Below are 27,468 nucleotides of genomic sequence, written 5' to 3' on the forward strand. Positions count from 1 at the left end.
AAGGGTTTGTAAACAAATGTATCCCTGTCAAGTCTTATTGTTGTGGGCAGGTCCTTTAGTGCTTGTCATCTTCTAACAGTCTTTTAGGAGCTTCCTGGGCTGCAGCAAAATGTGCACTATCTCCTCCTGGGCCCTAGAAAAAGCCTTTCTGCGACTTCAAAGGGCTGTCTCTGTTTGTTTCCTCAGCAGTCTCCTAGTGTTTTTTGTGCTATCCTGTTTGTCCTATCGTATGCTCAGGAGAGGGTCAGTTCTTCATCTGTAAGAATCTCTCACCCAGAACCAGCAGCCAGGGCATGGCAGAGAATGTTATTTGCTGCTATCCTATTGTTTAAAAAAACCAAAAGGAACAGGAAACTTGGTATCCAATTATACTGCAGATAAACAACACAGAAGTCATCTGTTCCCCTGCAACTTGCTGCTAAACTCTCAGTGCTGGGAAGGGGCACATTTGTGTGAACAAAAGTGAGTAACTGATGAATGAAATCGAAGAGGGCTATTGTGTAAGGAGGGTTCTGCTGCTAGGCTGCTCTCATGACATGTCCTAGTGTCTGCACACAGAGGATTGAAGGGTGCTCTAGGCTACTGGTGCTGACTCAGTCAGACCTTAGTGTTGTGTTTCACCTGTCTAGGTTTGTTCCTTAAATATGTGAGGAAAGAGACAAAACTAATAAAAACAGAATGTCAGCAATGATTTTTAGACTTGTCTGGGGATGCTTTGTAACCTCACATTTACTAAATTCTGCTTGATTGCTCAATTTTGAAAAACTATCATGTAGATAATCATGGGAGAAATCTATTTCAGCAATTTTGTCATCCCTTATCCCTTATAAATGGACATCTTTTCCTTTCTAGTTTGTGCTGATAACAACCATGTACGGACATGGACTGTGACTCGGTTCCGGGGCATGATTTCAACTCAGCCAGGCTCAACACCTCTTGCATCATTCAAAATCTTATCCCTGGAGGAAGCAGAGAGTCATGGCAGCTACTGTTCTGGAAATGATATTGGTAGGATGTCTCTTGATTGTGCTGTGCTGTGCCTGTGTGTTCACTAGTCTCAAAAAGGTTTGAAAGATCTTTGTAACATTCAAGTCATCTGATGGGTGTAAACTCTTATACACTCCTGTGTGTTGGGTTGAGCTGGCAAAATGCCAGCTGCCTAATAGAGAATCTGCCTTCCTCCCCCCACTGAGAAAAGGGAGGGAAAACCCCCTTAAAACAGGTTTATATATTTATACAGAAAAGAGAAAATTAAAAGAAAACTACAATATAAAATGCACCTACACAAGTTAGATATAACAAATAATTCCTTCGCCTCCCCATTGAACACAAATCCCACCATTCTAGCTACAAATCTCCCAAGAAAACTCAATCCCCCAAGGGACAGACCCAAGCAGAGAGAAGACTAAACATTTGACTTTCCTGTAGATAACATAGGGTGAGGTGGTGCTGGGCCTTATCAGCAGAGCAGCACAGAGCACATCCACCGAGCACGACAGCCATGAAGGAACTGAACTAAGCCCCTCCTACATCTGCTTTTATATTTGAGATGCTGTCAGAATATGGTACGGATACCACTGGCCAGTAAACATCAGCTGTCAACTGGCCTGACCCAGCTCGAGTCAGCTGATAATCTAAGGCCTGCTTTACAAATCAAATCCTAAATTTAGGCCTAGCTAAACCCATAACATCCTGTCCTCTTGAAAAAAACGACAGGGATGTGTAAGATTCAGCAGGGAGTACTATTAGGCTGTAGAGAGTGAGTACACTTAAAGGACTTACTCTGAATGAGAGAAAAAGGGACAAAACTACTTTGGAACACACATACTATACCTCCTCCTTGAGCAAACTGATGTAGCATTTCAATTTTGGTTTAAGTAGAGACTGAGTGAAAGCACAGGAGACTGTATTAAAGCAGACAGAGCATAGCAAAGATTGGGTCTACTGCAAATTCCAGTTCACTGTTCAGTCAGGGTTAAACAATACACAGAAAAAATTCTTAAATGACTTAAACTGAGACAAAGTTTACTGAAGTCTTGCAGCTGTAGAGGCAAATGGTGCTAGCACATTGCTCTATCAAGGTACTGAAGGAATGCTGTTGGTAAATAGGGGTAGACAGGTACTCTGTTCTCTAGTGGTCTGAGCCTTGCAAATGAACCTTTGATTAATAGGATGTCCTGTCATCACAGGGTGGGGTCAGTACTATGGCAAGAAATCTGATTAAGCCTTTAGACATCTGGGAGCTGTAAAATAACAAAGTACTTACTGTTATTATAGAAACCTAATGTAGGGTTTGTACTGACATAGTAATTCCTCCAGGAACACACAGCAAACTTAAGAATGCATGTTCCTTAGAACAACAAAATAGGATTTGGATCTGCAGAGACTGCTAAGCATTGGATGGCTTTTGCTAGCTATTGGTTATCCTCTGTTCCCTTGCCCTGATGCTTTAAAATTGCAGTGGTCATACTGATTTGAGTCTGGGTCTTCAGGACTGTATGGGGAAGCTGATGGGGGAATTGAAACAAACAAGTAATCTTTCTTCATTTTTCTCTAGGACCCTTTGGTGAACGTGATGATCAACAGGTGTTTATCCAAAAAGTTGTTCCCATCACTAATAAGCTGTTTGTAAGGCTGTCTTCAACTGGGAAAAGGTATGTCTGTGTTGAGGGTTTTAAATGGGAAAGGAGCAGGACTGTTCAGGTGGCAGGATCTTCCTCCTTCATGCTAATTTAAGTGGGAAAGGAGTAGGACTGCTGAGGTGGTGGGGTCTCCCTACTCCATGCTAAGTGCATGTAGTCGCACAAAGCAAGCTTCTAATATGCATGACAGCTCTTGCTGAACTCTAGTTTGTGTGTTAGTAACAGAACTATACTTAATGATCTATTACAACCTCAAAGCCAAATGGCTTTTTGAAAAACAGAGGTATCTAATAGGGATAGCAGAGATTCGCTTCACCCTGATGAGCTCACAAAACAAACAGTTCTGTGCCTCTACAGAATATGTGACTCTTAACCATGATACTATGCTAATGTTAAATTTCAAAACCAAGTTTGAAGTTGCTGGTGGGAGGGATTGTGCTGCTCACAAAGGTAGACACGGAAGCAATTTCTTCCTTTGCCCTTGGCTTTGAAGATATTAGGACCCTTAAAACAGAGACACTGTCTTCTAGATCAGCTATACAATAATTTTCTTAGATTTGGCTTCATAATATTATACTACATTGCTGCCAACATAGTAAAAAATAATAGCCAAATAACCACAGCTGCTTTTCTTCCTGTTAGGCTCAGAAAGTGGCAAGAGATCAGAAAAGTTAGTGCATATCAGTTCTATGCTGCTTCATTTTTGCATCTCTTGCCCAATAACTTTAAATCTGATTGAAAATATTAATGCCTCAACACTATGAGTTTTTTTGGCACTGCTTAGGTAAAAAATTCAGTACAAGGGGTCAGTAAAACAAATTACGTTGAGTATGAGCAGCTTAGTTTTTGCCAGTCCTTCTCCTTTCCTCAGTCCCCATGAACTTCTAAAATAAAGGGGAAAAAAGCGATGGAGATCTGGCGTGAGATTGCAGTTGTGATAAGACAAAAGTTATCTTTATAGATAACATTGGATTTATAATTTTTGGGCTTTTTTGGGTATCTTTTATATGGTTAAATGTGCTGTTTCTGCAGGTTACTTTCCTAGAATGTCTAGCATATGAAGGGACTGGTTCTTGTCATTCTTGTGAGAGCCTTAGGTTTCTAATCATTGCAAACTGAAAATGGACGTAGAACATTTAGGAGTTGCCTAATAAACAAGCAGTAGGACTGCAGATGGACTGGGGGTGGGGAGGTACTGTCTGCAGTGAGCAGTGTGCCGATCACACAGGAGAAGGAATTCCATCAGGAGGATGGCAAGTTCAGTGCCTTCTCAGAAAATTGAACCAGTACTGACTGTACTGTCCAAACTTCCAGATGCCGTTGTTTTGGTAACTTGGGGTTTCTCTTCCTGAAGGATCTGTGAGATCCAGGCAGTTGACTGCACTACGATCTCATCATTTACTGTGCGAGAATGTGAAGGATCCAGCAGAATGGGCTCCCGGCCACGCCGCTACCTCTTCACTGGGCATTCAAATGGCAGCATCCAGATGTGGGACCTGACCACAGCTATGGACATGGTTAATAAGAGTGAAGACAAAGGTAAGTTGTTTTATTCCAGGACTGTGATGTAGTTCTTTTTCATGTCCTCACGTATGCCTAAGTAAATGGACTTGGCCTCTAAGATCTGTCTCTTTCAGATATTGGTGGCCCCACAGAGGAAGAGCTGCTCAAGTTGCTTGACCAGTGTGACTTGAGTACATCTCGCTGTGCCACACCCAACATCAGTCCTGCCACCTCAGTCGTTCAGCCAAACCGTCTTCGGGAATCTAACTCCAGGTGAGTTGCCAAGGGTGGCACAAGCTGCAGACACCAAAGGTTTTACTTTTCAGGTAGGCAAAGAGGGGTTTGGTGACTTGAATGCTGTAGCTGAGCCCTCCTGAATTCATGCCCTAAGTGGCTTGAACTATGGACACATATTCCTTGATTTCTGTTGGTTTGTATGTGTGCAGATTGAAGTATCCTATGAGAATCTGGAAGTCCTTGTGTGGAGGCTGTCATAAGTGTATTGCTGTTGTAGTGGGAGTGGCAGTGGTGGGCGGGAGCAAGGGTGTTCAGAAGAACTGGCTGCTATTCTCAGCCTAACATCTGCTCTTCTTGTCCTTGGTTGTTTATATTTTTGAAGCCTCCAATTGCAGCACCATGAAACAATCCATGAAACTGCCACATACGGTTCTGTGAGGCCATACAGAGAAAGCCCCCTCTTGGCAAGAGCAAGGCGGACAGAGAGCTTTCACAGTTACCGGGACTTCCAGGCTTTTAACTTACCCAGCAAAAGCCCAACAGAAAAGGCAGCTGCTGCAAATGGAAATTCAAGCCAGACAGAGGCCAGGAAGGCAACAGCTGAGGGCAATGCAGCTGACAGGAAGGCAGTCCTATCAACAGCACTTGAAGTGCGAGGCACAGGCATGACAGATGCAGGTGGGTGTTGCAGTACAGAGGTTCATCGTGTGCCAGAGAGTTCTCTGGATCTCAAAAGAAGAGGACCAGAAGAGGAGAGTGAAGCCAAAGCAGAAAGCAAAAAGAAAATGGGATTTGAAGGAGCTGGTTTCCTGGGAAGGAAGAAAGTGCCTCTCCTGGCCTCTGCACCAGTCCTTGCTGAAGGTGGTCCTGAATTACCTGGTGCAGCTTCTCCATCACCTACAAAGACAGCTGCTTCACCACGTCACCGGAAGAATGACTCATCCTGCCAAGACTATGGCTTGTGAAAATGTAACATGTGGCAAAAATGAGGTGCAGCTGCCCTCTGGCTGGTAGCAGGCATAATGTTAAATTGTTGTGGGCTTTTTCTTGAATGGGATTTTGTTCTCAACCAGAATAAAAATTGTAAGGTTATGAGAGAGTACCTGGCTGCTGCCAAACCTTTTGAAGGGTCGTCCACATCAACGTGTGGCTGTATGTAATGCTCCAAAAATGTAGTACGGTACTTGGTCCAAAATAATGTTGTGCATTCTTGCGTAAATGTGGTCAGGCATGTGATATGTTGTGATTATTTTTGTTTGGGGGGGAAGGGAGGGTGCTAAAGGAAAACTTGGTTGCTGAGTGGTGGATGTCCTTTAGGTGCAGCCACATGTTACTTCTGCAGAGCTGCTGCTGTCTTGGATAGATTTTGCCTAATTCACAGGGCTGCCTCTGTAGTCCTGTTTTATGAATGGGAACATTGCTCTGTATGCTGCTGTCTGATATCTGAAATGTTATGTGCAGGTTAAGGAGGAAGCTATTGAAAATGGCATATTATTTTGCCTCTTAGTCCAAATAAATAGCCAGAGGAGTGTTGCTTGTGCTTTCTGAAAATATGCAGTATCTGATGATGGGTTTTGCTGACTGTGACTGAGAGAATGCATAAAAATATGCTTGACAGAACACACAGAACTTGCAGTCTCTTGAGGGCTTCCTTGTCACTTTCTCTGGGAAAAGCCAGAGATGAATATGGGAGTAGGTTTACTGTCATGGTGTAATAATTCTTAATTACAAGTGCCTTGACATGATATTTCCTACCTGTGTTGCACTAGCTGCTTGCTGTTTACTCCTAGTTTACCTTGGATGGTGAGCAAGTTTTATTGCCTGTAGTTTAGTAATACATGAGCAGAAAGGAAGGATGTGACAGCAAGTGTTCAATAGGGAGTGTCTTAAGAGGTTCTACCTCTGAAAAAACATGCTTGGAGTTAAGCATTAATTAATGGCTTGTTTTGGTTGGTTTTTTTTTAACTTGAGCAGAGAGGGCGGGGAAGAGGGAGCGAGAGAACACAAAAGTTAAAGTAACTTCATAAGAATTCCTTCTTTGTTGTTTATTCATCTGTGCATGAACACAATTTTGTGGTGGAGCTTTGAGAAAACATGGCTATCCTGCCATGCAGGCCCATTTTAGCCACATGCTGGTTTTTGGACACATAAAAGACATTTCCTTACTAAACATGCTGCCCCCTGTCCCTCCCTGCCCTACCCCTACAACCATCCTCAACTGTGAAAGCTGGATGAGAGACAAAAATGAGCGCCTCTACCTTCACAGTCTTTTACTAATGTATGACTTAGGGATTTTCAAACTGTTCTCTTACCTTTTTGAGGTGTCAGTGCTAACACACAGTTTTTACTATACAGTGAAAGAGATGGTGAAAAAAAGGCCCACTTACCCCCCACCTTCCCTCCCAGAAAACAGTTCTATCTTTTAACTCCAGTGCATGGGGTGGGGAAACAGCAGCCCTCTCCCTGCCCCCAAGGGCCATGCAGGCTGCTTTTGGCAAGTTACCCACTCTAGAAAAGGTGATTTTGTTCTTCAGAGGTGGGTGTCAGTGAATGTTGTGTGCTCCTTCGTGACGGTGCTGAAGCCTTTGATGACATTGACAAGATCATCTTCATCTACATACTGTTAGGGAGAAAGAACAAGCACGTCAGCCTAAGCTGTATCAGGCTAAAGGTGATTCCTTCATTTCTCTTTCCTCCTACCACCTAGAAATGGTTCTGAAATAGATAAATAAATGCATTTCTAATGTTTTGGTTTTTCTCCCAGTATGAGGTAAGAACCTAAAGCATTCAAGCACCTGAATCCAAACCAATTAGATTTTCATAGTAAGCAATTAGTTAAAAAAAACAGTACAATCAATTGCATATCTAACAAATGGTAAATAAAATAGTGCTTGTTATATTGTACTGAGGAATTTGGGAGATATGAAAAGACAAAAATACCTGTTTATATTTTTGTTTTGGGTAACAACCCCATCACATGATTTAGGTAAGGTTTTGTTCTTCAAGCTTCCAAGGGAGGGTCTGAGTCTCTTCCAACTGCACTCTTTCTAATGCATTAAGCCAGGGAAATAGTTGAAAGCAGGACAGAAATAAACTATCCATGGCACAAAGAGAACACCAGCAGTGTTACTGCAGATAGGTGTCCTGGGGTACTGCCATTCAGTACAGTTGGTTGGCAAGCTGGACAAAGGGGTAAATGAAGCTTGTACCTCTTCCTAAGCTGAGTGAAATAAAGATAACTGAGTGAAAAACATCGTAGGAGGTTTGTTTGCAAGAGAATACCTGAGCAACACAAGAGCAGAGACTTGGGTTCAGGGCAATGTGAAGAAATGTACAGAGGGTGGACAGGAGAGCCCAGCTCTATGTATAGCTGTTGATTTGATAAAGCAGCTGAGCTAATGCAGTCAGGGTTGTTTCCCACCACAAGAGAGAGAAAGTTTTTGTTCTGCTCCTGCCACCTCTGAAACACACTGCAGTATTTTTAAACCTGTTCTAACATACATGTGGTGGAGTTTGCAAGCTAAACCAAATCATGATGTCAGCTCAGAATAAGCGGATAGAGCAAGAGCTTCCTCTCTCAGCAGCAGGAAGCTGGGTTTTGGTTAATGAGATCATACAGGGGTACACCTTGGATGAGTTGTTAGTCCCCAAGGAATTAAATCACAAGGATGTGATAGCTCTGAGAAAAGGGCAAGGCTGAGTCATGATACCAGTAAATTGGGAAGTCCATGAGCTGCAGAGTGCAGGCTGAAATTTAACCTATACCCACAGCGGGTTTGCCTAGAGCTAAGTTATCACTACCTTCTTTCTTAAGACTTACGGGCTGCCTTGGTCCTGCTGTTATAGCAGTGATAGTACCAACGCCCCTGTACTGTGGTATGGCTATATGTTCCAGCCCTTCCAGCTGTTCGATGTACTGAAGGTAAAAGCCCAAGGAAGCTGCTTGGATTTGTGTGCCAATCCTTTTCCAGTTCACTTTGTGTTTTGAACAAGATCCACTCACTAACTGCACACTCCATCTAACTTTGTTACTACTTCACAGGCCCTTCAACCCCATTCTGGCTCCTTTTTAGGAACATTATTATTCAGCTTTTTCAGGGAGCAAACACTCATGTCTCACTGACCCCTGCACCGCTTCTCACATGGGTCAGAGGGCAGTGGAAACGGGGCTGAGGGCAACAAGTGGAGGGAAGTGGAATTTAAAAAGCCTGGTTCCTAGTGAGTCATAATTTCTTGTATATGTGTGTTCAGATGCCTATTGCTGGCACTGGCTAGTCCTGTCCTCTTCTATATTAAAAGAGAGATACTCTGCCTGCACCCCCAACCTCATTCTAGTCGCATGTGGGCAGTTTGAAGTCATTTGTCACACATGCCTGAAGACCCTCAGCATTCACATGATTGCTGAATTATCATTGAGCAGAGTACACAGAGCAGGTCTTGTCAGCAACTGAGTGCCTGCTGACAGAACAAGAGCTCCCAAGAACACAAACACCTGCCTCTGGCGCTACATGTGTGAAAAATGTCAAGACATCCCACCTCACACATGTACATTTGCTGAAATGTATAGAAAGAAAAGCCTATGAGTTGACCAAATAGAAGGGAATTCTTCCAAGTACATATTCATGGAGATAGACCATGGAGTTAATAGTTCAGTGGAAACCACAGACAGATGTGCGCTGACCCCTCAAATCCTGTAAAAGCAGTGTGTGATCACCTGAGCCTCCAGGAAAGACCAGTAGACTTGAAGGATATAACCTCTGGCCATGACCTAAGCCTTTTGACTGTATCTCCAGCAACTTTTGATATTTAAACAGTCTCATGATTCTAAAAACAGACAAATCTCTGTCAGGCGATGCACAACAGCATCACAGAGAAGCAGGAGTCCTTACCAAGCCACGACCAGGCGTGCGATGTTTGCGAAGAATGGCATCCCAAGGTGATTCTTCAAAAGTCTTCTTGTCATAGAGGTCGAGCAGCTGGCTGACACTGCGATGGAGGGAGGCTTGGGAATATGTGTGACTTAGCTGGCTTTGGCTTAGTCTCCTTCCCCCAGGTGCTATACGGACACTACGGTTGCTCATGGGAGAACCAGATCCTGGAATTTTTGTATCTGCTAGTCCCTATGAGGAAGACACAGAGTAATGAATAAAAAAAGGGTATGGTATTACTTTATCAGAATAAAACAAAGCAGGTATAGAAGAGAACAGAGAAAACCATGCTTCAAAAACCATGCAGTTATAAACAGAAGGAAAAAAATAGACCTTTCCTCACTGTGGACAATCATAATGAAAAAACCCAAGCAAAACAACAACAAAGCAACCCAGAAACCAACACTGTAAACCAGGACTTTCCCTGATTTTTTTCCTTCTTCCTAGTTTTGTTTTTTTCTTTTTAAAGTAGCCACCAACAAGCAGATCTGAAGATTTTTCACTACCAGAATGACAGCCCAACTTGCACAGCAAGGGGATGTTAGCAGACTTTTTCAGTTATCATGACCAGGGAAAAAAAACATTTACACCAGGAGAAACATGCAGTGTCAGATGCTTTTGTACATGCTTGTTGGGTCTGAACACATCACACATCTTGCAACTCTGCAAGCTAATGACTCTACCTCAAAGTGCATTGTGTATCTTTTGAGAGTGACACTGCTTGATGAATTGGATGTGTCAGCAATAGTCTCAAACTGAGATTAAAGAGAGGGAGGAAAAGCATTTAGGGCATGGCAGGGTGCAATGCAAGTGTACCTTACAAAGGGCGTGAATTAGCTGCAGCTCTGTAAGGGAGAGCAATGTAGTAGGATGTGGGGGAGTAGGGGAACTGGCAAAGACCAGGCACTATTTAAGTGGTCAAGTACTGCATGGGCAGCCAGCATTGCGTGCCACATGACCTTACTAACAATTGTAAAACAAGTGACTTTGCCACTCCATAGTAGCTCTGTCCTAATTTTTCAGAGTAAGTCCTTTAACTGATACACTGTGGAATCGTCCTTCCTATTAAGTCCATGAGCTTCTGGAAAAAGAAAAGGGAAAAACAAGAAAAGAAAATAAAGGAATGTGAAAGAGATTTGTGCAGGCATGCAACAGCAAAGACATTTTAAAGTCAAGAGGAACAACACAACATGACAGACTGTAGAGGAAAAGGAATCAAAGCCATGAGACAAAAAAAAAGAAGTTTCTTATGCTCTTAGCCTTTGCCAGGAGAAGGGGCACACTGGAAATCCCATTGTTTTCAAGAGCTTCTTGTTTGAGGCACAGATGCAGCATCTTGGCACCGAGACAAGAAGGAACAGAATGCGTGAAGGATGCAGGAGTCACGATCCTGCTTGATGGTGCTCACAGGAAAAAGAAGCTGAGAAGTGACAAGAAGAATCATCTCACAGCCTGTGCATAGGAAAAAGCATGGCAATAGAAGGCACGGCTGTTGCCATTCTCTGTCTCGTAACAGTTGCCATATTTCTTTTGGTTTGCTTTTCCTGGAGGGGTGGGATAGCACTACTACTCTGTTATACAATGGAACATGGTTTTTATGCATTCTTTTTCAGAATTATAACTTGTCATGATAAAAATTACACAAAGCCTTCCTCTTTATCACTCCCCAGCAGTCCTCCCATGTCTCTGGTGGTACCACCATGGATCTACGTGCACAGATGCACACATTGCATTTTGTGAAGTTCCCTCACTTTTTCCCTAATTGCTCTCTACTCCAAACCTTCCTGGCATGCAGCTTGTCCTAGAGCAGTCCACCTGGGTGGTGGATGGATACTAACAAAAAACAGAGCCTCTCCCCGAGTCCTGCTTTTTGCAGGCACATCTCATGGATACTAGATAAAGACTGTCAGATTGATCTTGGTTAGCCATCCACAGCAGGCAGTTGGGAACAATGAAAAGCACATTTTATCACCTACCTTCTCAGCATGCCAAGGACTTCTCAGCTCTATTGCAGATGTCAGCTAACATGAGGGGACAGCAGTGGCTTTTCTTTTTCTGTGACTCCAGATTCAAAGTTTGTCTTAGGCATCAGAAGCATTTCAGGGCCTGAAAACCAGGTGCCTTAGGGCTCTGTTTGGACTAAGCACCTGTATTCTGGCTCTCAGTGCCCACATAGAACCAGACATTCCTTTTCCTACACTGGATAGCCTCCATTTGGTAACCAAGTGTGAAAAAAAATAGCAGAAGGAGGAATTAAAAGTCTTGTGTATGTGTGTTTGGGAGGGGGAGGGCGGATAGAAGTACATCATCATGTGTACACAACATTGTGTTTTGCCAAACGTACCGGATGGGTTTCACCTGATGAATACACACTCATAGGTGATGTTCTTTTCTGGAGTGGAACCAAAGGAGGCCTGTCTCGTGCATAGGGTTGCTTTTTGACCTTCCTTTGAAGAATTAAGGAGAGAAGAATAGCCAAGAGGATCAAACCTAGAACTACCATCAGCACTGCAAACCACAACTCGTTGTAGAATTTTGCACGTTTGGACTCTGCTTTGTCCTTCTCTCCAGGTGTTGTCAAGATCAGACCTGTAAAAAAAGGGAGTAGGGGAGAAAGGGAATGTTATTTCAGAAAGCATTTAACAATATGCTATCCCTTTCCCCGCTAATAAATTAGGCAGAAATTTAAGTAATTTTGTCGTCATGTGGTTATTTGCACTTATGTTCAAGGTGGCATAATGGTTCAATATGCTAGCAGGCTGTAATAAAAATCTTACTGCTCTCAAGAGACCCTGCTTAAAGTTCTGGCATTGCTTCTTAGGCTGGAAATCACCACTGCCATCAGCAGCTCTTCTGAAAGGAGGTGGTGGAGGTGGAATATGAGAAAAAAAAGACTCTCCAAGTAACCTTGAAGAGTGGAAATGACTATGGTAATTTCAGAACAGTACAGGCAGAGGACATTCTCTCCAGAACTGTGTAGTGAGAGGCCTGTGCAATTAACAAAAGAGAGGGAGGAAAGACTGAACTGAAATAAGTGATACATTAACAAAAAGCAAGCAACATGAAACATCTTACTCCTTCCCCCCCACACCTGGTAGAAAAAAAGTCAACTTGATTGGCTTTGCTCATACACAACACTAGCATAAGAAATCTCCCAAGAGGATTTCCTGGTTATTTGCCATCCTACATGCACTTCCAGACTCTTGGCTAAGGAATTTCCATCACCTTTGCTTGGAAGCCTCCTCTACAAGTTGCCTACAGTGCTGATTGAGTTTGTAGGAGACTATGGGTGCAAGCAGCAATCAAAAGAACAAAGGAGCAGAGTGTTCAAGGTGATGGATGTAGAGCAAGTGGAAACATTCTATAATGAGTTTACAGCAGCCTTGGCTGAAATTCTGCAGGAGAATGGAGAACATGAAAAAGGTTATAAGACAAATGCAGAGTAAAGAGTAGTTGCAAGGACTAGGCAGATTTATTTTAAGAAGCTGCAACTCAAAAAAGAACTTAATTAATTGAACCTAATAGATCAATTAAGAATGGTTTGAACTTAGCTTTGCTTCACACAAAACTAAGGAGCTGAAAAACCTTTACTGGAACTCTTTACTGTTAGGCATCTACTACTCAATCGACAAGAAATAAGTGGGATGTCACCACACCAAACTCCCTCACTTCCACAAAACAGGCAAAGGTCTCATGGACAGAAGGGAAATGGTAAGTATTACAAACTAGGTCCTGACAACATCTTGTGTGACATTTTCATAAACTGGCTGGGGGAACACATCCCAAGTGAAACTACTGGTTGGTCACAGGAGAGGAGCAGGTGGATGTCCCTTGCTGGGATGGGTGGGTGTAGGGAAGAGAGAGGATATGTATTTTCATTGTCACATTTAGGGGGAACTTTAGATGAAGGGATTGAAATTCAAAATAATCTGAATTTGGAAACAAAATCTGGAAGAGAACAAATTCTATTTAGCAGGAAAAAGAACAACATTTTTGAGCAATATATTTATGTGAAAATAAAAGAAAAAATATTACATGTATGGAGACAGGCTCTGCAGCTAATCATGAGATCTGTTCCACCCCTGGAACCATCTGAATCCAGGCTGGATGGGGCTTTGAGCAACGTGTCTACTGGAAGTTGTCCCCCATGGCAGGGGGGTTGGAACTAGGTAATTTTTAAGATCCCTTCCAAACCAAACCATTCTATGATTCTGTGATAATGGTTGGACTCAATGATCTTAAGGTCCTTTCCATCTTAAAGGACTCAATGATTTGATGATGTAAAGGAACAAAAATCCATCCATGGCTAAAAAAGCACATTACCTACATACCTTATACACAAAGGCACTAAGGAATCCCCTGATCTTGCAATGAGATGCCATCCTGCCTGCAATGCTCTACATATCAAATTTCTAGCACAAAAATATAAATTGAACTGGTGCTAGGTAATTTCTTCACATATTTACCAACTCCATCTCCAGCGTTGTACTTGATGACGGGTGTCATAGCATTCCCTTCATCGGTGATGCAAGTCACTTGAAACAAAAAGGCTGAGCAAAAAGGGTTAGAAAATACTGTTAGCAGCAGAAATAAAAATTCTGGAGGTGCTGCTTTTTCACCATGATCCACCAGCAGAAATGGACAGGTCTGAGAAAAACCAAGGCAAGTAGAGTGCATAACATACCGCAAGCAACCTGAGTCCCAGACCAAAGCCTCACAATCCTTTTAGAGGGGTATTGAAATTCTAAACTATGAAATGTGGCAGATCATAGGTAATCATCATAATGATGTTGCTACATAATATGGTCCTCTTTCACCACTCAATCCTCTCTCTTTCAATGTAACTGTCAACTTTCAATTTATTAATTGGTTTGCCCTAAAATCCCTCAGGCTTCATTCATGGGTGAAGCAAACATGTTAGGAACACCTGAGTTAAAATAAAAATATTAGCACCATTGCAGTAATGAGGAAGGTAAAAAGCAAATTACAAAATCGTTTGACATACAGAAGCCCCGATGTCTTAAAAAAATAACTTTTTTTTGTCTTTTTGTTTTTCTTTATTGTTCTCGTCCCACTCCCCCATTGACAGTTTCCTTGTATTTAAAAGACTGAAAATTTCTAAGAAAAACTGCATTTCAAAACATGACTGGTTACAAGACCTACTGACTTAATTTGATTCAAATGAAAATTCAAGCTCCAGTCTTTTCTGTAGCTGAAGATTTCTATAAATTTCCCAGGCTGTATCCCTGAAGGGTGGAATTGCAACAGAGCTTCAGGATCTGGGAAAGCTCAACCCTCACAATGAGCCAGACCAGTCTCACCCAGTCAGGTGTAATGTTTAAGAGGAAGCTTAGCTCCATGGATTTTTTTTCAAGCATCTATTTAGGTGGACATCAGAGTGCCTGTAGCACTCTACTGTGCTCTTAGTTTGGGATTGCAATGGAGAATTTTACTTAAATTTTAGCAGGCAATAATACTAATGCAGCTCAACAGACTTTCACAGAGAGGAAGCTGTAGGAAAAGGAAACTGACTTTTATCAGATGTCCTCGGTAAATACAGCTCGGTGTCAAAACCACTGTAGATGCGCTGCCCGCTCTCAGTCACCACGTACTCCTTCAGGCGGCCATTCAGCACAAAGGTGCGACTCCAGTCTATGTGGATGGTGGATAAATTGCTGACAACAGAGAATGGAGCCATGTACCGAGGTGCTGCAAGAGAAGGAAGAGAGCTCATTTCTAGCCAATAGGCTACAAGTGATTCAGTGACTGAGTTACACAGTGAAGAGAAAGAGACTCTGCATGATACAAGCTCTGTGTCATACACAGTTCCTCTCTGTCTCATATACATGTGTATGATTAAGGAAGATACAAGGAAAAAAGAAAAAGCTGCTGTAGCATGCCAGTCTTTGCAGAGAGAAAGCAGAAATATATAATATTTTGAAAATAAAGATCTAGAACTCCCTTCCTTTGCTTTCATGTATGTGGGACAGACACTAACACTGTATAAATTAAATTCCAGCCCAAGGTGGGGGACAGGGACACACAGAAAGGTGTGCAAGCTTGACTGCAGCAGGCTGGGCTGTGGGAAGCCAACTGCTAAGAAGGGGGCTCTCTTGCAAACCACAAGAAACTGCCAAGATCATCTTTAACACATGCACATACATGAAAACAAGGGATTTCAGAAAAGCAAGAACAGATGGCAGACAAACAGAAAAGAAACCCAGAACTCACTTCAGGGAGAAAGAGTTCATCAGTTGGGCTCAGCAGCTTGCTGACAAAAATCTTCATTTAAGTTTGAGGTGGTCCTTTCTTGTGGTATCACCATTAAGCCATCTGCCCTACATATGATGGTTTGTTTAGAAGAAAACTGTTTGTCCAGCTGCACTTTGCTGCTAATTGCCCACTGTCACTAAAGTGAGCCTTCCAGGCAAGAGGAACGAGACAGTCAGAGAAACCTGAGGAAGGAGATAGTCAGAGGAACTGAAGGAAGGAGACAGCCAGAGGGACTCTGGAGACCTGGTGTGAAGAATTCAGCAAGGCAAGAAAAGCAAGACTGAAAGAAGAGGGCTGTGGACCTAGAGGGCAGGAGTTTAAAAATTGCTTTCAAATCCTTTTGTTCTGTGTGTCTCACCAGTTCCTTATAAATTTTCTCCATTTAAAAGTTCATAATCATGTTCCAGCATTTTAGTTTGCAATATAATAAAACACAGCTTTTGAGATAAGGACTTTTGTTTTCTTGTTTTTGGGTTTTTTTTCAGTGGTGACATGAAAGATAATCTGGGCCAGCTCCACCTGAAATTTTCAGCTAAGGATGTATCAGGTACATTTTTAGTAATTACTTGCAGAACTACCAAATGATGTAAAAGGGATTTTTAGAAAGGTGATTCTGAAATCCTGACATGAGACTGTATAATAAAAAGTGAACATCTTCTTTGCCCTGACCTGGCAGTCTGAGGTGAAATGCCCTTCTCATCTGTTATGGAATGACTCTGGCTACAGCACTATAGATCTTTTTAATAAAAGCTGATGTTAGACTCCTACAAATTCAGTTTTGATGACAAAATCTATTCTGCCTTTAGGCACAGATCCTGCATGTTTAATTTCCATGCAGAGCACCACATGGCCTTAAAGTACTGCCTGCGGTGGTTAGATAGCAACAAATTCTTAATTCAGTGTCCAAAAGGATGCAATCATTCAGATGGCATCCAAGGAAAGCTCTTATGAGTCCTAGCAGAAGCGTGGTACGAATTAGGACAGTAAGATTCTTCCTGAAAAGAATCATCAGGTTTCTTTCAAGATCTCCACTTTTTCAAGGGATTATTTATGCAGTATATTTATTACTACACATCACCCTTCTGGTAATAGTTGAGCATTTTATATTCTGCAGCTTTGCTGCCCACTTTCAGTAAAATAAAAGGTTTCCAGGCTCCCAAAATAGATAGGTGACATCAGATGATGAGCAAAGAAATACTTTTGAAGGAATGAGCAGTTAAGACCCAGAGCAGAATTTCAATGAACGTGTCGCAGAGATGTGGTGACCAGGACATGGAAGAACAGATTTCTGTGGACGTCATCTCTCCCAGAGGTAGGGAGGTCATTTGGCTCTATACAGCATCAGGCCTCAGAAGCAGGCATCGCTGATTGGGGAACCATTTCTCATACTCACGCTCTTTTTCTGTAGTGAAACCAATCCATTCAGAGGCACTACTGCCCACAGAGTTGTAAGACACAACTCGCAAGTTGTAAGTTGTGTAAGGCTCTAGGTTGGACACGTTGGCACTTTGTCCTTTTCCTGTGTACTTCACCTCAGTTGGGCCAGGGCTGCAAGCCTTCACTGCTGGCTGTAGGTTCAGAGGACATGCCATATACACATGGAGTTCATAGCTGAGAAGAAAGTTGAGATTTCGATGAATAAAAACACTTAATAACATAACAGCCTGTCACATATTTCATGCTATTTGCTGCTCCCCTGGCTACCGGAAAAGAAAGATCCCAGATTTTTCTCTTGGAGATTTTGGTCCTAACTGTAGAACAATTAAGCAATTGTGGTTGTTAGTAAGTCACACTCACAGGGAAACTGTTGATGCCTGTTACATCGCTGCTCACTTCTGCAAATCAGGCTTTGCCTAAGTAACTCCTCGATGCAGCTACCTCTTCACTGCCAGTTGAACTCATAACTTTTTGGCTGTGTCAGGCAATTACCTCCACTCATAACAGCTTGTCCTCTCTACCTTCATCCTCCCCAATATCCTGCTCGAGAGAAAAGCCTTTGTTGTATGTAAACACTTCCCAAATGGTATTCAGACCACAGGGAATATCACTGCAATCATGGTGAAGAAGGAGCATGGCTGCCACAACTGTTCAGGGCTCTCAACCCTGTGATTCCAGCTCGAATTGTTCTGCCACCACCTCTAGCTGAGTGGCAGCTCTCCTACCTGGTTACAATGCCATTGGGTGACTGAGGGGCACTCCACTGGAAAGAGGCATTCCTGGAGGTCACGGTGCGAATCTGTGGGGGCGGCTGCTCTGAGGGTGGAGCTGGCTGCGTGGTGAATTGAGCCATGGGTCCTTTGCTGCAACAGTTGAAGCAGGTGCAGGCCTCCACACCAATGGAGTACGTGGTGAAAGGTTTTAGCCCATGTATTGTCTGCTGGGTGGCAGTCCCTTCTGAGAGCTATAAAAATTAAGAGAGAACTTGTCATGGCTTCTAGCACCACAAGTACTGAATAAGAGTTATGGAGGGGAATCAACTCCAGAAGAAGACAGGCAGAAGATTCTACATTCCTTTAAGTCTGACATTAATGCACTGTTATGTCATGGGAACTCTGCATTTTTCTCCCATTATGAAGTTAAAGGGCACTCTTCAAAGGAAAATACAGTGGCCTCACAGACATCTTGAGCTGAGCTGTGACCACTGTATGTCAACTGCAAATGTCTTTCTGAGGAAAAGAGAAACTGAAAACCATTAAACAGGGATAAAACCATTAAACTAGGATAAAACCATTAAACTGGGATAAGTAGCACTGAGGTAAAATAGAAATTAATGTGGAAAACAGCTCCGTGATCAGCATGCTAGCAAACACTCATGTGTGTCTCACCAGCTTCCTCAATGTGGACATAGGACACAGCACTGGTCTGTGTGATACAAATCTGGCTGGTGGGTCAGTTTAGTCACAGACAGGGGAATGTGCTCTCTGGTAGGTACCTCTAAGCTGAGGGCCAACATGATGCTGCTCTGCATTCAAATGGCCACAGAGCTGGACAAGCCTGTCACAAAACTGTCCTATGCTCAGCAAGGGAGACCTGGAAGTTCTGGCAAAGGAACCAGTGCCCTTGTTCTGAAACTGCTCACAGGAACTGCCACTCCAGCTTGCTGCCATACTCACTTGCAGGTATAGCTTTTTAAGCCAAAGAAATAAAAGTATGTAGAAAACACCAACAAGGGGCAACATCTGCTTTCATTTGGCAGCATCTGATTTAGCAGAGTTCAGCAAAAAACAGGAAGGAAAGAGTCAAGCAAGCAAAGGAAAGCACTTGGTACTTCTTGATGCCAGAGCCAGAGTCGAGCCAGCAGCATGGCAGGTGTGAGGGAATGGAAATGGAAAGCCATGCAGGTACCAGTGGGATGAACTGGCTGAGTCAGACACGGACACAGCCAACTGCACTAGAAGGAATAAATGGGTAATGTGAAATCAGTAGACAGCTTAAGCTCACGGACAAGATAGTGCACTGTGGAGCAGTCAACAGTGGGAGGCCAGGAGAGGAAGACAGCCTGTGACCAACAGTAGCAGCTTGTAAGAACAAAACTGTTAAAGCTAGAAAATACAAGCTGAAATGGAAGGACAGAAATGGTCCTTACAGTACTCACCACCACATCAGTCCCTCTGGTATCATTAGAAAACAGTCTGTAAATACTGACCACGCCATTAGGCTTAAGAGGGGGGCTGATGTTCACCACAGCCACTGTGGATGCCACTGTGTTGAAGAGAGGAGCTCCCAGACCCTCAGGAGGGGCAGGGCCTGTCTGGCACCGGGACCAGCTGCTCGATGTCCGGCCCACAGAATTTACTGACCACACCTGCAGCACAGAAACAAAGAAACTATTAGCAGAGGACTCATGCCTACAAAATACTTGTGTTTAGCCAGAGATCCTACTGCAACTTCACTGAGTAAAACACAGTGCAATGATGCCCATGGAAAATGTCCCTTGATGGTCACCCAGCACCTGCATTGACCCAGTGACTTTCTAACAGAAGAGTGGAATATTTCCCACTGCCACATTTAGGGAAAGGAAGCAGAAGTCATGCCTCAGGCAGTGTGTGCTCCCGTGTCTTTTTCATACCTGATCCCCACACTCTTAATTCCTACCACTATCTGTGTCATAACATGCAAGGAGGACTCCTGGAGGAGCTGTGATCAACAGAGATAATGTTTTCAAAAACATCTGAACAAAAATGCTGATATCCAGTCTTGGCAGTTTCTCCCTTCTACACACTTTCTTCGTATACACAGGCAGCTCCAGTGAATTCAGCCTGGCCTTGGGTGACACTTAAAAGTTACATTCACCTTGACTGAATTGCACAAGCCCAATTCTAGTTACTCTTTACAACCAGTGAGTTTTACAGGAACATCATTCTCTTAAAAATATTAATGTATCAGCTATTTGGCAACATTTTCAGTAACTCATAACATAAATAAAGCCCATTGAAGTGTGTAGTTAAGCCAGCCTCTCTCATTTATTTTTCACAACAACATTTACTTTATTGCATGAGCACAAAGGCAACAGCTTCAGTTCCAAGATTTCAAAATTTAGCAGCTTGGATTAGGCCTTATTAAAACCCACATGTCTCTATGAACTATGCCTACTGATTTTGTCAGCTACCCAAAACCAGAGTGATCTGCAGACTACATAAAAATCAGCACTTATTAAACACACTCTCCAACAAATCTGCATGAAAATTAAATTTTGCTTTCATCAAGGACTGAATAAACATATGGAAGGATGTATAATCTTATTTATCAAAAAGCATTTGTATAATTAAACACGAATATCATAAAAGGTTGCCTTAGGTCATCATTTGCATGAGTAAGTAATTTGTAGAATGTCAGGTACAATAGACAGAGTAGATGGATGTGTGAGTGTATAGGGTTAAATTAGACTCAATATTAGCCAACCACATAGTGATCAATCAGAATGATAGATCTAAATGGCAATACAAGAGGACTGTCTGAGTGATTTTTAGTATAAGTATTCCTTAGTAAGCTTTCATGTCGAGCAGATCTAACTATAGTAAAACACATTCTCATGATCTGCTTTGGACAGAGGTCCTGGAGAAGTGAATGGTGGGCCTATGTCTTAAAAAACAGAGAACATTTAGAATTAAGAGGTCTTCAAATTTGACCCGGAGTCCTTCCAGCTACTGAGATTAAGTTCTAAGACCACAGAATACTTCACAAGGAGGCTAAGGAATGAAAAAGGATAAAAACAACTACAGCGGCTTTGAAGGCTGTGGTTCTGCCAATTACAAACCCAAAGTTCCTGCCTGATTCCATCAGCAACATACAGAAGCATCCTAAGTACAGATGATGCCCTGCAGTAAAAAGCTCAGCCAAAGCACTTCCATTTTCAGTGAGATCAGTAATATATCTCTGTTGCAAACTTTTCATAAAGTCAAACTCTGTTCACTTTACTGCAGTAGGTCAAACCTTCTATCTCAGTTCAGTTCCATTTGCTACAAAGACTTACTCACAGTCATTCATTTAAAGGGGCACATTTCTTTGTGGAAAGAATAAGCCTCATATGGAAAGAGCAGCTCTGAGTGCTGCAGTGTGGCATTGGCTCAGCACTTACCTGAGATCAAATGCTCCAGTTATATCTAGGCTGTGGCCCCAATGAGCACAGACCGTAACAGTGTTGGACTTTACCTGCTGAGCAAGCTGCCCACAGGAAAACTGAAGGTGGTCAGTTAGGAACAGAGCCTTCCTGCATAGCACAAGAATTCAGCTTCAGAATGGGACCACCAAGGAATTTTAGAGGAGAGAGGAATGCAACTCATTTGGGAAGAAAACACCTCACCAAAGGTTGGAAGGAGACACCTTCTTTCATCAGTCCCTCTCCTATCACAGGTGCTCACACCTTGTCTTTCAGGAATGTCTTAATTCAAACCAGCCAGGGCTTGTTCTTTCAAAACATCCCCCTCGGGCAGACCCTTTGGGGCTGGGGCAGTGCTCTCTGCCCTGTCCCCACGCTTGTTGCCATTGCCCGTACCAGCCTGGGGACAGTGTCACTTGCTGTGACATGTTGAATTACAGACCACGGGCACAAAGCAGCAAGAGGGGCTTCTCCATGGTCCCTACACAATGCTGGCACAAGTAACATCAGAATTGGAAAGGATTTAAACTCAAACCCAACAGCACAGTAGTCCCCTTGCAGTCACCTGTCCCAGGGCATGGCTGCTCCTAGGCTACTGTCACAGTACAGCATAAGGATTTCTTCCCTATCCCAAGCATCATGTGGTCCTCTCATGTCACAAGAGCTGGAAGATTTATAGCAGAGTTGAGTCTTGCTGACCTTGGGACACTCTGTTCCCCACTATCTCATTTGACTTTGTATTTTGCACAGGACTGACATGTGCTTAAGAGGAAGTAAAAGAGCAAACAGAAGGGTTGAAATTCCTGAGTGTTTCTACTGATGTAGCAGCCCAGCCACCTATGGGAATAACAGAGAAAAAGGAAAATGACAGTGGGGAGGACACATTTTGTCCCAGTGCCAATTTCCTCTTCCACAGTTGCATCCAAAACATCATTATTGGGTGCCAACAGCTTTGAATTGCTTAAATAGAGATGAAGACACATCCTGCCCTGAAAACCATGAACAAAATAATGGGACCATGATGTGCAGATGAGTGTGTGCCTGGCTCAAGCCCGGGAATGGGCAGAGCCCAGGAGAAGAGCAACAGCGATGCTTTTGGAGCAGTGTTGCTGCCTTCCCTTCTCCTCACCATCCCAGTGCCCCATATCAGACACCACAGTAATGCCTTGGGAGCCAGCTGAGGAAGGGATGTCCTGCTTGATTGTGAGCAGGGGCATGACAGGGACACGGGGATACTCCTTACCTGGTTGCTAATGCACTTTTTATCTTCTCCCTTAGGTGAGAGCAATGCGGCAAGGCCTCTTGTACTTGAGCAGCCTTCAAAGCAGCCTTCTGAGCTGATGGTGCTGTCCTGACACAGGGCAGTTTATTGTCACCTCATCACTAGGTTTGGGGTCATTAGTGTGGCTTGGGTTTCTATAACAACCCTGTAACAATAATCCCAATCCAGTGCAGCCTGAAGAAGAGGAGACTGAGGGGAAACCTCACCATGGTCTGCAGCTTCCTCAGGAGGGGCAGTGGAGGGGCAGGGACCAGTCTCTGCTCTCTGGTGACCAGTGACAGGACCTCAGGGAATGAAGCTGTGTCAGGGAAGGTTTAAGTTCAATGTTAGGAAAAGCTTCTTCACTCAGAGGGTGATTGGGCACTGGAACAGGCTCCCCAGGGAAGTGGTCATGGCCCCGAGCCTGACAGAGTTCAAGGAGCATTTGAACAACATTCTCAGGCACATGGGGGGATTGTTGGGGCTGTTCTGTATGGGGCCAGGAGTTTGACTTCTATGATCCTTGTGGGTCCTTTCCAACTCAGGATATTCTATGATTCTATGCTCATCCCCTTCCATACTACAACTAAATAGTTAAAGGACTCCTTCAGGAGGCAGGTAATTGAGGTTCAATCACATGCTACAATGAAGGCAGTCAAGCCTGCTGCCTTCTGGAGTGAGAATGCTCAAGTGGATGATCCATCTTCGTTCTTGGGATGCTCCCAGTTGTCCCTTTGGAGCTGTTTCATTTTGCATGATCGCAATGAAATCGAAGTTGACTGGGCAAAGCATGATCAAGCAGCAGCAGACATGGTTCCCCAGCCCAACCTTTTCCTATAGAGGGGGGTAGGGGGGGGTGATGGTGGTGGGGAAGCTGAGGTTGAGGTCCACCCTGGTACGACTTGCCTGCCTCTCTTGAAAAAAGGGTCCAAGTCATTGCCACATGTGTGTGGACCTGACAGACAGACAGACATGCTATGAGCATGCCTTCTAGACAGACACCAGCTACTCAGCCCTGCCAAGACATGTGTCCAGCAGAAAACCCCTAGGTGTCTGTGAATTTCTGTAATGCCAGCTTCTGAGACAGCTGTGACAGCTAAACAGGACTTCTGAGGATCTAAATTCCAGATTTACACTGACCTAAGCTGGATTCTCTTAACTCCCTTTACTTCTGCTCAACCATCTGTAAAAGGATGGATGGCTATAAAAATATTTCCCTATGAGAATTGCTGTCCAAGTAAATCCTGGTCAGTGTTTGGAAACCCAGGGCAGTAAGTCCCCAGAACTAACTGCAGATGGAAATGCTGCTGTTTATCCATTTCTCTGCAAGAAATGGTGCAGCATGGCAACAGAAACCACAATGAGGAGTGCCTGTTAAATTCAGAGGTCATGGCTTCTCAAAAAGTTGCCACAAAACATGGATGAAAGCTGTTGCTTTGCTAGCCTAGTTAAACTGAATTTCACAATCGAGACTTTTGTAGAAAGCTTTCTGGGTCACAAAATTTTTTCTACATTGTTGTATAATCAGCACTAAAAATATTTAACTGCATTCATATAGAATCATAAAGAGCCTAATAAGCAGCAGTATTGCCTTCTTACAATTATGAAACATGGGGCAAACAAGAAGCAATCACATCTTAGGAATGTATTGAATCAAAAAACCCAGACAGCAGAAAGCCAACAAAAGTTTCTTATATCTTGACTTCCTGAATATCCTGCCTCCAAAAGCATTAAGTCTGACATCATGCTGCATGGCTCAGCACCCTGCCAAAAGATGTGCTGCTGTTAATGGCTGCACTGTACCAAAAGAGCCAGGAGAGGGCTCCAGAATCAGCTAATGGGTTACTATTTAATGCTTTATCAATCTGCTGGCCCCTGGCCCAGACTGCACTTTGAAGTGCAGCCAGAGAGAGAAGAGAGTGGGGGAAACCTCTCCAGAGACCATATATTCAGAGGACTGAAGAATTCCAGCCACAGGCAGCTAAGCTTGGATTTTTTCCCATCAGAAACGAACCTGCACAGATCTCTCCTCCTAGAAGAAACCTGTGATCAGTTGTTGCTCAAAATGCTCACAGGACAACCTCGAGGTTCATCAGCATAGCAAGAAGGGGCAAAACCTATGAGGAGCAGGAAGGGAAATTCTGAGAGGAGCAGGCTCGCCTTACCATGGTGAACCTGTTCAGGCTTAGTAAAGCTCACAAGTTCTACCATAAGAGAAACAAGGGCAGCAAAATCACAGTGGACCTTGGGCATACATAGATAAAGAAAAAACATGTTATTGAGATGCTGACAATGGAAGAAGCCTATGAGATTACTTCCATCCCTGAGCCACACAGGTTCATCTGCTGCAACACTCTTGAAACCCCAAGTCATTAACAAGGAATCTTGTTTTTAAGCTCAAAAAGAAGTTTTCTTTCATCAAATTGAGATAATATGTGAAGGAATTTACTCCATACAGGAGGTGCTACAGGGGAGTGAGGGAAGCAGCTGGATATATGCCTCTGAGGATTTTCCAGTGCTTCTGCACAAAAAAGGCACTAGAAGAAAATAATAAAGGAGTTATGCTCTATGGCCTTGCTGTCATGAAAAATGGAAGAGGCAGAAGCTGCCAAATATAAAGCACTCAAAAGCATTCCCCTCTCAACGGATAAAGATGATTGAGGATTAAGGCAGACAACTCAGTTCGTAGTCAAAAGTTCCCAAAAACAAAAAAGCAATCCCTTGATCACATGACTCCAGTTGTGTGAAGAAGTGCAACCAGGGCTGACGGAGCAGTGGTTTGGCAGAGGACACTGTGTGTGCACAAACCCCTGCCAGTTTACACCACTTGCCTCTCAGACCTGGCTCAAACAATGTGACAGGTATTATGACTGCAAACATAGGGATTGACTGGGAAGTCTCCAAGTGGGAACACTCTCTGCTCCTGTAAATGGGAGCCTTGAGCAGCCAACAGCCTACGGAGAATGAGAAAGTGCCTCACTGGAGAGATCTTGCCAAGCAAAAGGGTGTTGGTAACAGCTTTTCTCTCTGAAGTCAGCAGTCCTGAGCTCCTATTGGCATGCTAATGGCATGAAGCTGAATCAGGGGAGGTTTAGGTTACATATCAGGAAAGTTTTTCACCCAGGGGGTGGTTGAGCACTGGCTCCCCAGGGAAGAGGTCACAATATCAAGCCTGTCTGAGTTCAAGAGTGTTTGGACAATGCTTTCAGGCACATGCTCTGACTCTTGGGTTGTTCTGTGCTGGCCCAGGAGTCAGGCTTTGATAATCCTGAAGGGTGCCTTTCCAATTCAACACGTTCTATAATTCCTGCTGACTTCCCAGGTCAGGAAGAGCTGGGATACTCTGCACAGCACAGAGGCCAAATGCTGCTCACCCTTTGTGTTTGTAAAAAATCAGTCAAAACAAAATCAAGCCAAAGACCAACCAGCAGTGGCTCCTGGCTCCCACTGAGTCCAACAGGCACCGTGCCTTGTACTGCTTCACACTGCAGTTAATCTGCAGTCCCTCAAAGTGACAACTGTGAGGGACAAGATCTCAGCTCTGTATGTGTCAGCAGCTTGCACTGAGTTCCTGTAGGCAATCAGAAAACAATCTTTTGCCTTAAAAAAGTCTCATTTGTACATCACTATCCTCGGCTTTGAGCACTGCTTAGAGCTGTAAGGCAGTTAGGTCGGGCTGTAGGTGCTGGGGAACCACAAGGTCAGACATAGCCACCCCTTTCACACATGCACATGAATCTACTTCAGTGTAGAAGTGTCAGGTATGACTTTGGGCTCTACCCTTAGGGTATCCAAAAACTGCACACACTTGTGACTGCTGGTCTTTCCAAAAAGCATTAAATGTTGGCACTACCTGCCATGTTTCAGAGGAGAAAAATGGTAGCAGAGAGGAGTTTGTACTTCTCCTCTCTTTCTAAAGCTGTTTCATGGAGGCCTCAAAGATACAACATTACTTTGAGACTTTGCTTTGGATTTCTTGATTCAGAGTTATTCAATTTCTAACCCTACCCTTACAAAAATGCAGAGTTTTCACAGTGTAACTCTTTTCCAAGGTAGAAAAAATATTTTAGGGTATATAAAACATGACATCGTAAGTTCAGAAACACAGTCCCCAATTTTTAGTTATGTTCAGACATCAATCTGCAAGAAAATTGAAGAGACCATAATCTTGGCTGGTTAGAACTGGAGAAAACCAAAGGACCTCCCTTTCACCATCAGTTGCAGCATCCTTTACAAGTCTTTCTGAACTGACTGCTGTGCAGCTTGACTAATTTGGAGTTGCTTATGCAAAGTCAGCACAGCTCAAAGCACAAAGCTTGTCTACCAAAATCTAGCACTCAGCATTAGGATAATGTATTCACATCTGGGTACTGCAGTGTCAGGCAGGTATTAGCAAAGTAGAAAGTTTCAAAAGTGGGTGCAGTCTATGGTGAACAGAGCAAAGGCAAGGAAAAGAAAGCATCACATCCAGGCATGAGCAGGGGTATCAGAAGGTAGTAAAGAAATGTGTGATTTCTGATTTTCTGATTGCCTCTCCTCAGATCTATACTTTCCTCTTTTCAACATTGTTATTACCATTGTGGAGGTCATAAACATATAATGGGATAGGCTTTAGGTCCAGACTTCTAGCACAGTGATAATTAGAGCCTCTTAATATTGCTATTCATCTCCACTGTTCAAATGCTAATAATAAAACTACTAAACTCCTTCTGAGGAAGGGAAAGGGAAAGACAAAAGGCAAGAACTTTGGGACTTAAAATTACCAAATTCTAACAGAAGGTCATTCCACATAACATAGTATAACACCAGTAACTAATCAGAGATGTAAACAGGTTTAACTCTAAAAGATAGAAAATTAAATAACTTGTTTCCTATGGGTATATAATGAGATAGTTACCACATTCCCATGAGAGAGATAAGCAGATATTAAAAGGTCTTTCCAATACCTGTAATGGCTAAGGGCAACAGCTAATTCAATAGATTCGATCAAAATCACCACTTCTTTCTCTGCTTCTGATTTATTAC

General features: G+C 43.3%; 2 protein-coding genes across 3 annotated transcripts in view; one reads left to right on the forward strand and one right to left on the reverse strand.

Moving 5' to 3' along the window:
- Window positions 1-12,002, forward strand: part of KCTD3 (potassium channel tetramerization domain containing 3) — a 34,278-nt gene extending 22,276 nt beyond the window's left edge. For both annotated transcript variants that reach the window (XM_071578662.1, XM_071578670.1), the window contains exons 14-18: window positions 853-1,008; window positions 2,558-2,654; window positions 3,997-4,181; window positions 4,280-4,418; window positions 4,765-12,002. In XM_071578662.1, coding sequence (XP_071434763.1) covers window positions 853-1,008; window positions 2,558-2,654; window positions 3,997-4,181; window positions 4,280-4,418; window positions 4,765-5,347 — 1,160 coding nt within the window. In that variant the 3' untranslated portion in view covers window positions 5,348-12,002. The remainder of the gene's footprint in view (window positions 1-852; window positions 1,009-2,557; window positions 2,655-3,996; window positions 4,182-4,279; window positions 4,419-4,764) is intronic.
- Window positions 6,368-27,468, reverse strand: part of USH2A (usherin) — a 387,863-nt gene continuing 366,762 nt past the window's right edge. The window contains exons 65-72 of the mRNA XM_071578650.1: window positions 19,179-19,388; window positions 17,746-17,984; window positions 16,977-17,194; window positions 14,843-15,019; window positions 13,777-13,860; window positions 11,655-11,899; window positions 9,272-9,502; window positions 6,368-7,002 (exon numbers count right to left, since the gene is read on the reverse strand). Coding sequence (XP_071434751.1) covers window positions 6,913-7,002; window positions 9,272-9,502; window positions 11,655-11,899; window positions 13,777-13,860; window positions 14,843-15,019; window positions 16,977-17,194; window positions 17,746-17,984; window positions 19,179-19,388 — 1,494 coding nt within the window. The 3' untranslated portion in view covers window positions 6,368-6,912. The remainder of the gene's footprint in view (window positions 7,003-9,271; window positions 9,503-11,654; window positions 11,900-13,776; window positions 13,861-14,842; window positions 15,020-16,976; window positions 17,195-17,745; window positions 17,985-19,178; window positions 19,389-27,468) is intronic.

This window comes from Pithys albifrons, chromosome 2 (genome assembly GCF_047495875.1).
Source record: "Pithys albifrons albifrons isolate INPA30051 chromosome 2, PitAlb_v1, whole genome shotgun sequence".
Classification (NCBI taxonomy): Eukaryota; Metazoa; Chordata; class Aves; order Passeriformes; family Thamnophilidae; genus Pithys; species Pithys albifrons.